This window comes from Mytilus californianus, unplaced genomic scaffold, assembly GCF_021869535.1.
Source record: "Mytilus californianus isolate M0D057914Y unplaced genomic scaffold, xbMytCali1.0.p SCAF_4, whole genome shotgun sequence".
Taxonomy (NCBI): Eukaryota; Metazoa; Mollusca; class Bivalvia; order Mytilida; family Mytilidae; genus Mytilus; species Mytilus californianus.
This window is the reverse complement of record NW_026262690.1, coordinates 9,840,788-9,853,969: the sequence shown is the minus strand read 5'-3', so window position 1 is coordinate 9,853,969 and position 13,182 is coordinate 9,840,788. Positions and strand designations below refer to the sequence as shown.

Here is a 13,182-nt window from a genome sequence, read left to right as displayed (position 1 = left end):
AAATATACAATGTAACAAAATGTGTTTCTAACAATTTATTTCTCTCACTAACATAGCAATACAAAGTAACTGTGCTCCTTTTACATTTCCGCTACAATGAACAGTGTAAATTGTTTCGAAAACTAACATGAATATGGAAGTAAATGTTATCCAATCATAATTTTCATTTTTTATTTGAATTTAATTGTATACATTATTTTTAAATACAGAAAATTTGTAAATATTATAAAAAGTACTTCAATCATGATTTTTATAGATAAAATGTTACATTGTATACCTTTTGTGTGTATAATTTATTTCAATTCAAATTATTATTGTATTTTGGGTCTAGATGGTCTGCTACCATTTTTATGTACTTTTAATTAATCTAAAAGGTTGTTCAAAACTAAAATAACCTTTTAATATTTCTAATCGTTTCCCTGTAATTAATCAAAGAAAATTAATCTACAACCTATGTTTATTTGTTTACAACTAGTAGTTAAAATTACCTTAAGAATTAAACAAGCTGTCTGATATAGCTTGACAATTAAACAGATAACAATATGTTTAAACTTAAACAAACTAAAGTTTACAACTATAAGTTTAAAACAAACAACACTGCATGCTCACAACATACTGACACCAGTATCAAAATCAAAGGAAATGTCACAAAGTATAAAACTTTTATTCACCGGACAATGGAAACATTTCTTGCAATGAAATGATTTGTTAATAACTACCATTGTTATACAAATCTATCATATCAAATCCTTTAAATATGTCACAACTAAAAAATCATTTTCAAAAGTAAAAACAAATGTAATAACACTACAGAAAACAGAAAGTTCTTGAATCCTGCATTATATTACAGAATTATGTCCAGAGATAATTGTTATCCATAGCTTGTTAGTTAATAATGTGTCATGCCTTCTGTATGACCATTTTAAGTGTAATGTACTCAAGTCCTGCATATACATGTTCTGTTACTATACACAATACATAACGGAATCTTTTATTTGAAGTAAAAAAATCTCCCCATCTCAAATTTGACCATAGACTTCCATCTGTAAAACCTTTCACAATGAATAACATATGACTGTATTTTGTGCAAATTGTAGAAAGTTCCTATATCTATCTAAAGTGAGGTTTAAAGGTTCGTCCATACAGCTACATCTCAGCTCTGTCATCAGGTTACCATTTATATTTGAAGTCCATCCTCAGTAGATATTTCATATTACACTGGGCCACATCATAGACAATAAATCTTACAACAGTTAAGGATCAACACATAAAGACAAACAATACTTACATTCTGTTGGTGAAATATCTTTAATGTAATAATTGGGTTATCACAGAGTGATTTACTTATTTACTTTACTATTTTTGCTCATTGTTGAAGGTTGTAAGGTGACCTGTTGTAGTTGTTCATATCCTTGTTCTTCGATCTTTGGTAGATAGTTTCTTTTTGGCAATCATTCAACATCTTATAATTATTTTTATTAAAACTTGAGATTGAAATTTGTTTCTTTAGTTTTTAGATTGGTATTTAAAACCCATTTATTCCAACTCATATTGGGGAAGTCCATTCTTTAGCCAATCAGAGGACAAAAACAGATAATACATAATGGCAGTAAGAATGTATTATCAATACCAGGTTAATTGATTACCTATGAGGTTCTTGTAAGGTCAGTAGATTATATAAAGCCTCCATTGCAATCTAATGTCAGACTAAAGAGAAATCACAAATTAGCCTACAAGGAATATCCAACCATTACACAAGCAGAGTTTGTCCACATGAATTTCATGTGAAATTCACATGAACAAGATTTGGCTGTGTATATTTGTACAAAGACACTATCTACTTTAATAATCCTAATATGAAGACTAGGAAAATGCAATGTTTTCATATACTTGCTAGGTTAAATGTTTATTTTCATTCTTTTTTAATTATAGTAAAAGGATGAATAAGAAATTTTACTTTAAAACAATAGGGATTTCAAAACTTTTGAAGAAGCTGGCTAACTTAAAAACAAAAGCATAAGGTAGGTACAATAATGACAGGGGCAGAGATGTGCAAGAGGACTAGAAATGCATAGCCTCCTTGGAAGCCCCTAAAAGCCACAACTTTAAATCTAAATAAATAGTGCCAGAACAACAGTGTTAATTCTATTTCATAGTTTATGAAGAAACTTTCTTTAAACTGGAAATAAATTGGTCAAAACAGGCTGTGAGATTAACCAGATACCATTACCCTTAGTAGAGAGCAGAAAAAAATGAAATAATTATTGCCAGAAAGGTAAGCCTCACCTTTGTAAAGTGACCTACACGAACCAATACCACCTATAAATATATATGTTCTTAGGTTAAGAACGAGGGCTTACATGTTTTATGATCCTGGAGAGTTGGATATCTTCTCCCAAAAGAAATGTATTTTTATGCTGAGTCTCATACATCACTTTGAGAATATATAACATTGGCCCCAACATTTATCTGAATAGAGAATGTCACTGAGTCTTATATATAGGATAACAACACTGCATTACACATAATAATGGTTTTAATATGTGAGGAAAAAGGATACTCATTATATAAGAGACTTGAATTGTTGCCTTCAGGCTGGTTTATACCTTTCCCCATTGGTATCTCTGAACCATCTGGTAATTTATGTGACATGGTAGGATCAGGTCCATTCCTTCCAATCCCTGTAAAAATACATCAAATATACTTATTATACAGTTTTTGAATTAACATTGTGTCATAGATCAAATTTATTCATTCAGTGTATGTTCACTTGCTTTTGTTAATATGTCTTTTGATTGAGTTAAGCCATTTCAGTTGATATTTTAGAGTGTGTCTTTCTATGTTGTGATGTTCTATGTTGTGATGTTACACTATTGTTTCAGGTAGGGTGAAGGTTGGCACCTTTTAAAATGTTTAAACTGCTGCATTTGTTTGCACCTGTCCTAAGTCAGGAACCTGATGTTCAGTGGTTGTCGTTTGTTGATGTGGTTCATAAGTGTTTCTCGTTTTTTATATAGATTTATAATGTGTGAGCCAAGGCTCCGTGTTGAAGGCTGTACTTTGACCTATAATGGTTTACTTTTACAAATTGTGACTTGGATGGAGAGTTGTCTCATTGGCATTCATACCACATCTTCTTATATCTATTTGTATCAATTCAACAAATCACCATCAAAACTATGCCATTGCAATTTAATTTTTATGGTTTAATTTAACCTTATTTACAAACCAGGTACTATATGTACCAAATATATGTGCTATATTCCTACCTTTTGTACTATGTTTTCCTTTAGGTAAGGTTGACACATACTCAGAATGTAGAAGTTCATACCTGTAAATAAACAAATTAATCCTTCATCAATGATCATAAAGAAATATTTTGGTTTGAGATGAACACTCCTGTAGATCTGTTATTAAACAAAGTAACTTTCATTAATGATAATAAAGAATTAGTTCTGGTTGGAGGCAGACATTTCTGCAGATGGTCATATACACAGGCAATTTATATAGATACATAAATATATATATAAAAATTATAAAAGATATATACATGACATTTCAAGTGCCCTTCATGCATGAGATAGTTTGTCTTGTTTTTACCTGGCCTCTCATTTCTCTTAGGGAAATGCAAAATGTCTACTGTAAAACGCAGTACATACAATAAGATAACAGAGACACAAGAGTCCATTCCTAGAGACAACATTCTCCTTACAGTTGTATCTGAAACAACCTTAGGATATTGACTGCTCATCGAGGAAAAAATGTAATTATTGCTTTTATTATCATTTTTTCTAGTCTTTGACTTGCTGTTTAATACCCTTCATTTCAAATACTCTGCAATTTGTCAGTGTTAACACCCTGATGACAAGTGGGAAATACATATACAATATTCGTAAAGAGTAGGAAAAATATAAAAGTTAGTTGATGAGCTTTAGAAACTCCTGTTTCGTAGCGAGTACAATTAAATTTTATATTTTCCTACACTGTACAAATATTGTTTTTATCCTGCAATTTATCATTGAGTTTAAACGTATAGTTTTATCCCATCCAAATTGTTGTTGAATGAAATCGACATGACTTTAACGTGGACTTCAATGAGGACCCCATATTCAGCTGTTATGTAAACAGTAATTTTAATATAACAGTTGGCTCGCAACAGAAGCAGGATACCAGGAGACTTACTATGGGATATATTTTAGTTCCCCTCCAGAAAAAAACTTCCCGATTTCAGATTGTTCTTTAAATGTAAAGAATTGAAATTTCCAACCAATAATAATTTTTAAAAAAGAAGATAGTCTGATAAATAAATGGAAACACTAACAATATTGTAGGTGTGATGGTGCTTACAAATGAATGTTCTAGATAAATTTTATTTCAAAGAGACATAACTCCTGTAAAAATAATAGATCAGCATTGAATTTCGTAATCAACCAAGACATTACTGATATAAACCTATGCTATAAATTTCATAACAATCCTACAAAAGATTAAGGTGTGAGAGTGCTTACAATGCTATTTTCTAAATAATCAATATTCCCAAGGCCATAACTCTTTTAAGTCACTGATTTTTCTAAATATCTAGCAAGAATTATACACTTGAGAGCACTTACAATACAATTTATAAGGTTCTAAGGTACATAACTCCAGTAAAAACTAGATATCATTGTGATGGGAGCCATCTCTGTGGGCCCCGCTGTGAATAATGTGTGGTAAAAAATTTGTATCTTTATCATTGGACATGGGGTTGTCAACTGAAACCAAAGTTTTTTACCTTGACCTTTGACCTAGGAAGTTGTACATAAATTATGACACACCCTCTGGTGTTGGTTTATATACATGACAAGTATAAATTTTGAAATCATAACGGTTCTCAAGATATAGAGCGGACACGATCTTCACCATAGAACATGGGGTTGTCAACTAAAACCAAAGTTTTTGACCTTGACCTTTGACCTAGGAAGTTGTACATACATTATGACACACCCTCTGGTGTTGGTTAATATACATGTCAAGTATAAACTTTGAAATCATAACGGTTCTCTAGATATAGAGCGGACACAATTTGTTACGGACGGACGGACGGACAGATGGACGGAAGGACAGACTGATCACTAAAGGGCATCCCCCATTCGGCTGGGCCCTAATGATTCATCAGTGCTGATTTTCGAACTTGTCCAAGACATTGCTGCTATGAATCTTTGATATAAATTTCATAAATATCTGACAACCATTTTTATATAGAATTTACATATGTAAGGGACATAACTCCTGTAAAACTATTAATCAGCGCTGATATTAGAACTCGTTCCAAGATTACTGATATAAACCTTCAATATAAATTTCCTAACACAAATATAAGTAGGCTTGAGAGCACTTAAGATGCAATTTTCCATATAATTTATATTTCCAAGGGGCATAACTCCTTGAAAAATAGTTTTTGGAACTGATTTTCCAATTTGTCAGAGAAATTGCTGATATAAACCTTTGATTCAAATTTCATAAAAGTATGGCAAGAAATGTAACAGACCTGCCAACTTTTGAAAATCTCCATGGGGGATTTAGTGTGCGAACAGATTTTTAAGGGTTACAATTTTTGCGGCGTTTCTGTGTGCACTGTTTTTTACTCTTGAAATAGTCTCATATGTCTTCTTTTTTCTTTTGGTATACTGATGATGAGCTAATAAGCCTTGATTTCTTTTACTTGCATGATTCTTGTACTTATTAATTGGCAATATAACTTAATAGAGAAAAATGGCCTAAAAAAATAAAGGATACAAAGTGAAGACCCCCCTTTTCCCCCTCCAAAGACCTTCTTATCTTTGCACCATGACTCAAAGGACCTAAACCTAATTGTCCTAAAGTTAGAAGGATAAAGACAGATTTTGAGTTAGTCTATCAGTATTAATGAGAAAATGGATAAAATTTGAGTTATCTTTCTTTGTGTTCAGAAGTGCTCTTACAGGCGGAGGCTTATACACAGTAGAAGTGATTACAAAATGGCGTCGGTTTTAAATCAGAACTGGACAGAAACCAACTGATTTCAAAAATTTTAACGGATTTCAAGATAAACGCTGTTTTCTAATGAGTTCATTACAGTTTTCCTCTTTCAGTTAATTACAATTTTGTCATGAAACTACGGTAAACATTGCAAATTGTGATCGTATGATAAAATGATTAAAATTAAATGCTGACTGACCGATTCTGTTAACAAATTAATTAATTTTGGGGATTGTTATGACCTTCAGATAAGCAGATTACCTGTAACAACAAATTAAGACACCTGTTGTCACCGTTGATTAGCGCAGGGTCGTAAACTTGTCATGAATACGTCGCCAAGTAAAATTATAGATTTATAGAAATTGATCAGAAAAACTTCAAAATCGGTAATCAATAATTTTTTCAGGTAGATTTTGTGAAAATCAGGATTTTGACTTGTTTTAGGATCCCGATATCGGGATTCGGGTTGAGGCATGAAAATCGGGATGATACAGCCAAAATCAGGATAGTTGGCAGGTCTGATGTACATGTGAGAGTGCTAACAAGAATGGACAGAGAGACCCCAAGTATTTCTGTTTCCATCACAATGCATCACGATAGGAACAAAAAAAAAATGTTCTTATTCTAATAGAACATGGGAGGCAATTACCTGATGTCACAATTAAAATCTTAGCATCAATTGTATTTTTCACAACACCAGAGTTCAAAATGGTAATTTCTGTTGGTGTTGTTTGCTAGGAAATTAAATGAAATCATTTTAAAAGTAAGTTAACATGTTTTAGTACTTTTTATTGTGTAATAGTTGGTTTCAAGATGATTGTGCTTCATAAAATCAAAATGGTTGCTTTCAAATGTGTCTTTTAAGTCCTTTTCAAAGTACAAAAAGTTCTGAATTTTCTGATAAGAACCAAAAAATTCTAAATCTATTGAAATATAATGCCTATTCATGTTTGAAAAAAAAAGCATTCTGAGCATGGCATGAGAGAATTATTTCTTAAATGGAAAATACTTGGAAAACTTTAAAAAATCAATAAATAAAAATTGCTCTATCATCTCGCTTATTATACAGGTGCTCCATGATTCTGTGTTGATTGCTTATTATGGTCATGAACAGTACATTTCTGCACCAAAACCAGAAAGTTAATTAGCAGTAAAAGTTTTTTATCAAACATTCACAGAATAATTTTTTGAGTCTATTATACATTATTGATTCGTGATAAAACATTTAGAGATTTAGTTTAGTATATATGCATGCATTAGTTTAATAATTTCCTGAAAATTATAATCACCAGAAACTTGTATCATGTGACTTGAACATATAATTCACTGAACTAATTTTGTGCTAACTGATTTTGTAGTACTTGTTTTGTTAATATGGACGATTAGTTATTGTCATCTCTCTTTAAATAAAAAAAAAATTAAATAAATGTAATCATTATCAGCATAAAGAGAATATTGGGCATTATATAAATTTAGTTGAAACAACCATGACAACACCTTTTAAAGTTTTAAACTGGATAATTGAAGCTAAACATTTGTTGAATATAAATCAACAATTTACTGACATTTGAAAAAATTGAGTTATCTCCCTTGAAACCTGGTTTCTGTCAAAATGTTAAATATCTATGTATTTCAGTTCGAGATTCCAACATAAATCTTTCAAAGGATAAATCATTCCATTATATTATTTTAACACACACTTTTTCATAGTATTATCTGTATTTGTAATTTTGTGTGATATCTGTTGAATAAATATATACTTTTCATAATAGGTATTTATTGATAAGACTAAAATAAATTGTTACCCAAATTAAGTAATCATGATAGCGACCGTAAAATTTTCGAAGATATTTCTGATATTCACACAGATATAGATGCTGTGTACAATTAACATAATAAAGACTTTACTCAAAATGTCTTAAGAGAGTCAGGTAATACTTAAGGTTCAACAGAAAGAAATATCATGGAATCTGTATTTAAATTCAAGAAATAAAGGATGACAAAGTCCTAACAAGTCATAAAAATTTGTGTTACTTTTAATGGTTTTAATATCCCTGATACAGTGACAAGATGAGCTTTCTAAGGTATGTTAACTTTTACTGATTTTCACTTTACCTCAAATATTGATTTCTCTGTAACTGTTGGGTTTGTTTGTATATATTATAGTTTGTTTCCCCTTCTTGTTGATATTATTAATGAATTAAAACATTTATAGCTAATTTTTCGTATCAAATATATATTATATATATATATACAGCTTTCACATTTGATGGAACAATTGCAGTCTTTATATTGCTAGAAATGTCATATGTTTTCTTCTTGTGAAACAACACATTGTTTTAATCTTATAAAATATCATGGTTCATTTATGGAGGCCTTTTATAATTATGATGTTATCATTGATGTGGTGCATCACAGCAGGAGTACAGTAAAAAGAAGAAGATACCTTTTTTTTAAATGTCCAAAAGCTCTAAAGAACAGATCAAAGAGCTATTGGTATAGGGAAAAGCTATCACCTCTTGCACTCCCCAAAACAAAAACGAAGTGGGGTGGCTTCTCTTCCAATTTCCTTACATTGATCAAAATCTTCTTTATACAAAGATTGATAATATTTCTGATTTTTTAGCCAATTAGATCACTTCTACTTACGGGTTACCAAGAGCAACTTCACACAGCAACATGAGACCTGTAGGATCAGACTTTGAAGTTCTACAATAGTTGGCACTCTTTGACACCATGTCAGCAAAATATATACCTTTACCAAACATGTAACCAGTCTGAAATATAAATATATACCTTTACCAAACATGTAACCAGTCTGAAATATAAATATATACCTTTACCAAGCTTGTAACCAGTCTGAAATATAAATATATACCTTTACCAAACATGTAACCAGTCTGAAATATAAATATATACCTTTACCAAACTTGTAACCAGTCTGAAATATAAATATATACCTTTACCAAACATGTAACCAGTCTGAAATATAAATATATACCTTTACCAAACTTGTAACCAGTCTGAAATATAAATATATACCTTTACCAATATTTATTTGCAAAAGCATACATGACATGCTATGGCAATACAAAATATATATTTAATGTGACAAAACCAAGATAAATTGTGAACTGAAGCTCTTAATTGTAGTTCCCTAGAAAATGAAACAAAAATTCCATACATGGACATGCAGTTGTACAGCTGCTATTCTGATTTTTGATCTGTGTGATTATTTGGGTTTCCCATCCAAAGCATGGACAAAGTTATTTCTGTTTATCTGCTTGAAAACAGCTTGGTAAAATTCAACCAAACTTACACAGATTCTTATACAGGGCTACATGGACTGAGCCATTTTTTTAAAAAGTATTATTTGGAGATTGCAGGCAACACGCACTTTTTATCCCCTTCATCAAATTTTAATAAAGTGTTCTTCTTTTTCATATAAAGAGTAATCATTCACTCTCCAAAAAAACTCGTAGAAATGAATTCAAGAAATACAAGATGTCTTATTTGCGTTAAAGCATGTATGAAACCCAAATAATCACACGATCAAGAATTAAACAAGAATGTGTCCATAGTACAAGTATGCCCCACTAGCACTATCATTTTCTATGTTCAGTGGACCGTGAAATTGGGATCAAAACTCTAATTTGCCATTACAATTAGAAAGATCATATCATACGAAACATGTGTACTTAGTTTCAAGTTGATTGGACTTCAACTTCATCAAAAACTACCTTTGACCAAAAACTTTAACCCGAAAAACTTTAACCTGAAGCGGGACAGACGGACAGACGAACGGACGGACGAACGGACGGACGCACAGACCGAAAAACATAATGCCACTAGGTGGGGCATAAAAAGCAGCTGTACAACTGCATGTCCAATAGGAGAATCTGTGCAAGTATTGTGGAATTGACACCAGGACACTGACAGGCCACACAATAAAGTGGATAAATTACCTGCCAGAATTGTACTCATATGACTGTACAGCAGTTTTTTAATCTTTTTTATTTGTAAATTAGCTGAGAAAAAAATGACGATGTCATGGCTATTACTTTATCCTTCCTTGACTTCACCGAAACAAACTAATTGACACATAGAGATGTCTGGGATGTGTAAACTAGTCATTAACTTTAACAATCTTTGTCAGTACTAGTATGCCCAAGTCTCGGAATGACAAAATAAAGGTACATACATTCATTGAAACTGACAAAAGGAACAAGTTAAACTGCTCACTACTGCTCACTACTGTTACCCCATTTTAAGTATTTAGTACACAGGAAGTTGATGAGCGATGGATGTAAAAATGCATCACACAGAATAACATGCTCACGTAAAGGCTTGATAAAAAATTTCAGGAAGCTCTTAATTGTAATTCCCTAGAAAATGCAACGAAAATTCCATACATGGCCATTAAAATGCATCATCAGGTTTATCGTTCTTATATGAAGTTTGCAACAATATTTCAATAAGTTCTGATTTGAAATCATAAACCATGACAAAAGGTACCTGGTATCTAGATCTTATAACTTACCACAGGTGCCTCAGAAAGAGCTATACGTAGACCTGGTACTTATCTCTACACTTACCACAGGTGCTTCAGGAGGAGCTATACGTAAACCTTGCGACAGTATTCCAGCAAAATTTGTTGTCCTTGAACCATGCCATAATAATTTACGATTATGCAATTCCTTAAAGGGACCATATGTTACTGCCTCACCCTGCCTTTCAATCTTGAACACCTGAAAGTACAATTAAATTACAATTTGCTGCATTCTGAATCTTAACACACTATCTACATTTTGGCAGCAGTTGACATCTTATATGTAGGATATTAACAGTACTTAATTTTTCCCAATACCATAACTTGAATTACTAAATTCAGAAATGAATGTGATGAGTAAAGTTATAACAGTAATATTCTACTGCAATATGTACAGTTATAGCATATGAAAGTTTTTTTTTAACAACAAACATGTTCTCAATTCCAATTCCATGATCATGTCCTACTGATTGTAGCTTTATGTATATCTCATATTCTACAAACATTTTTCGATAAAATGTTTAAACTGATTATGTGTAGCTACATGTATCTGATATTCTACAAACCTCTTCCACAATGAGGTCGTACTGGTTATGTGTAGCTACATGTATCAGATATTCTACAAACCTCTTCCACTCCAAGGAAGTACTGGTTATGTGTAGCTACATGTATCTGATATTCTACAAACCTCTTCCACTCCAAGGTAGTACTGGTTATGTGTAGCTACATGTATCTGATATTCTACAAACCTCTTCCACTCCAAGGAAGTACTGGTTATGTGTAGCTACATGTATCTGATATTCTACAAACCTCTTCAACAACGAGGTCTTACTGGTTATGTGTAGCTACATGTATCAGATATTCTACATACCTCTTCCACAAAGAGGTCATACTGGTTATGTGTAGCTATATGTATCTGATATTCTACATACCTCTTCCACAACGAGGTCGTACTGATTATGTGTAGCTACATGTATCTGATATTCTACATACCTCTTCCACTCCAAGGTCGTACTGATTATGTGTAGCTACATGTATCTGATATTCTACATACCTCTTCCACAACGAGGTCATACTGATTATGTGTAGCTACATGTATCTGATATTCTACATACCTCTTCCACAACGAGGTTGTACTGATAATGTGTAGCTACATGTATCTGATATTCTACATACCTCTTCCAAAACAAGGTCGTAGTGATTATGTGTAGCTACATGTATCTGATATTCTACAAACCTCTTCCACAAGGAGGTCGTACTGGTTATGTGTAGCTACATGTATCAGATATTCTACAAACCTCTTCCACTCCAAGGAAGTACTGGTTATGTGTAGCTACATGTATCTGATATTCTACAAACCTCTTCCACTCCAAGGTAGTACTGGTTATGTGTAGCTACATGTATCTGATATTCTACAAACCTCTTCCACTCCAAGGAAGTACTGGTTATGTGTAGCTACATGTATCTGATATTCTACAAACCTCTTCAACAACGAGGTCTTACTGGTTATGTGTAGCTACATGTATCAGATATTCTACATACCTCTTCCACAAAGAGGTCATACTGGTTATGTGTAGCTATATGTATCTGATATTCTACATACCTCTTCCACAACAAGGTCGTACTGGTTATGTGTAGCTACATGTATCTGACATTCTACAAACCTCTTCCACTCCAAGGTCGTACTGGTTATGTGTAGCTACATGTATCTGATATTCTATAAACCTCTTCCACTACGAGGTCTTACTGGTTATGTGTAGCTACATGTATCAGATATTCTACATACCTCTTCCACAACAAGGTCGTACTGGTTATGTGTAGCTGCATGAGTGTTCTTAACATAATCGACAAGTCTTTTGAATTCTTCTGTTTTCTTTCCAATTGGCTATAAAAATCAATGAAAAAGAAACTAAAATGTTTCCTTCAATATGACAAAATTGATATTCAAGATGGCTTTGAGTTGTAAGGAATGGTTTTGCCATATTTAATCATATTTCTTACTTCAAAGTTACATTAACCTAAATAAAGTTTGCCATGAATGCTTTAATTATGATTCATTAAATCCTTTGTCTAAGATAACACACAAGTCTTATAATCACACCACAGAGTTTAGTGCTTGTAATTGATATTTCTGTAATTAACTCACACAATGATTCATAATGCCCACCTACTAAACATTTCTGATAGAATATAATATGATTTATAAGTTCTATCACTAATCCAGTGGAAAAAAAATAGCAAAATATCAACCTCACTGTATAAATGAGGAATTACATTGTGTGTACGATAGTCAAAATATGGTAACAGTCCTATAACTCCCATAAAAAATGGCCAAATCAAAATGACGGTATAATGTGGTCAACTGCATATGATGGCAAACAATCCTACCAAGTAAAAGAGTTTTCTGTCAAATGGTCTGAGAGAAGTTGCATTCACAAGGTGACATGGTTACAATACTCCAAAAGATAGTCAAAGTCCTATAACTCCTTTAACTAGAGGCTGTAAAGAGCCTGTGTCACTCGTCTGCATCTTCAACAATGGGCCATTTTTTGGTAAAAATCATCATGAAAGGGCATTAACTATATAAAGAGTTAACTGACAATTTCTGACAATTTCAATTTCATGTTGACATATTT

At 32.2% G+C, this 13,182-nt stretch overlaps 1 protein-coding gene across 1 annotated transcript in view; it reads right to left on the bottom strand.

Moving 5' to 3' along the window:
• Positions 1-22: 22 nt before the first annotated feature.
• LOC127737436 (poly [ADP-ribose] polymerase 1-like) overlaps positions 23-13,182 on the bottom strand; it is a 46,125-nt gene continuing 32,965 nt past the window's right edge. The window contains exons 22-27 of the mRNA XM_052248140.1: positions 12,333-12,431; positions 10,593-10,745; positions 8,647-8,774; positions 3,270-3,331; positions 2,561-2,681; positions 23-1,243 (exon numbers count right to left, since the gene is read on the bottom strand). Of these exons, the coding sequence (XP_052104100.1) occupies positions 1,171-1,243; positions 2,561-2,681; positions 3,270-3,331; positions 8,647-8,774; positions 10,593-10,745; positions 12,333-12,431 (636 nt within the window). The 3' untranslated portion in view covers positions 23-1,170. The remainder of the gene's footprint in view (positions 1,244-2,560; positions 2,682-3,269; positions 3,332-8,646; positions 8,775-10,592; positions 10,746-12,332; positions 12,432-13,182) is intronic.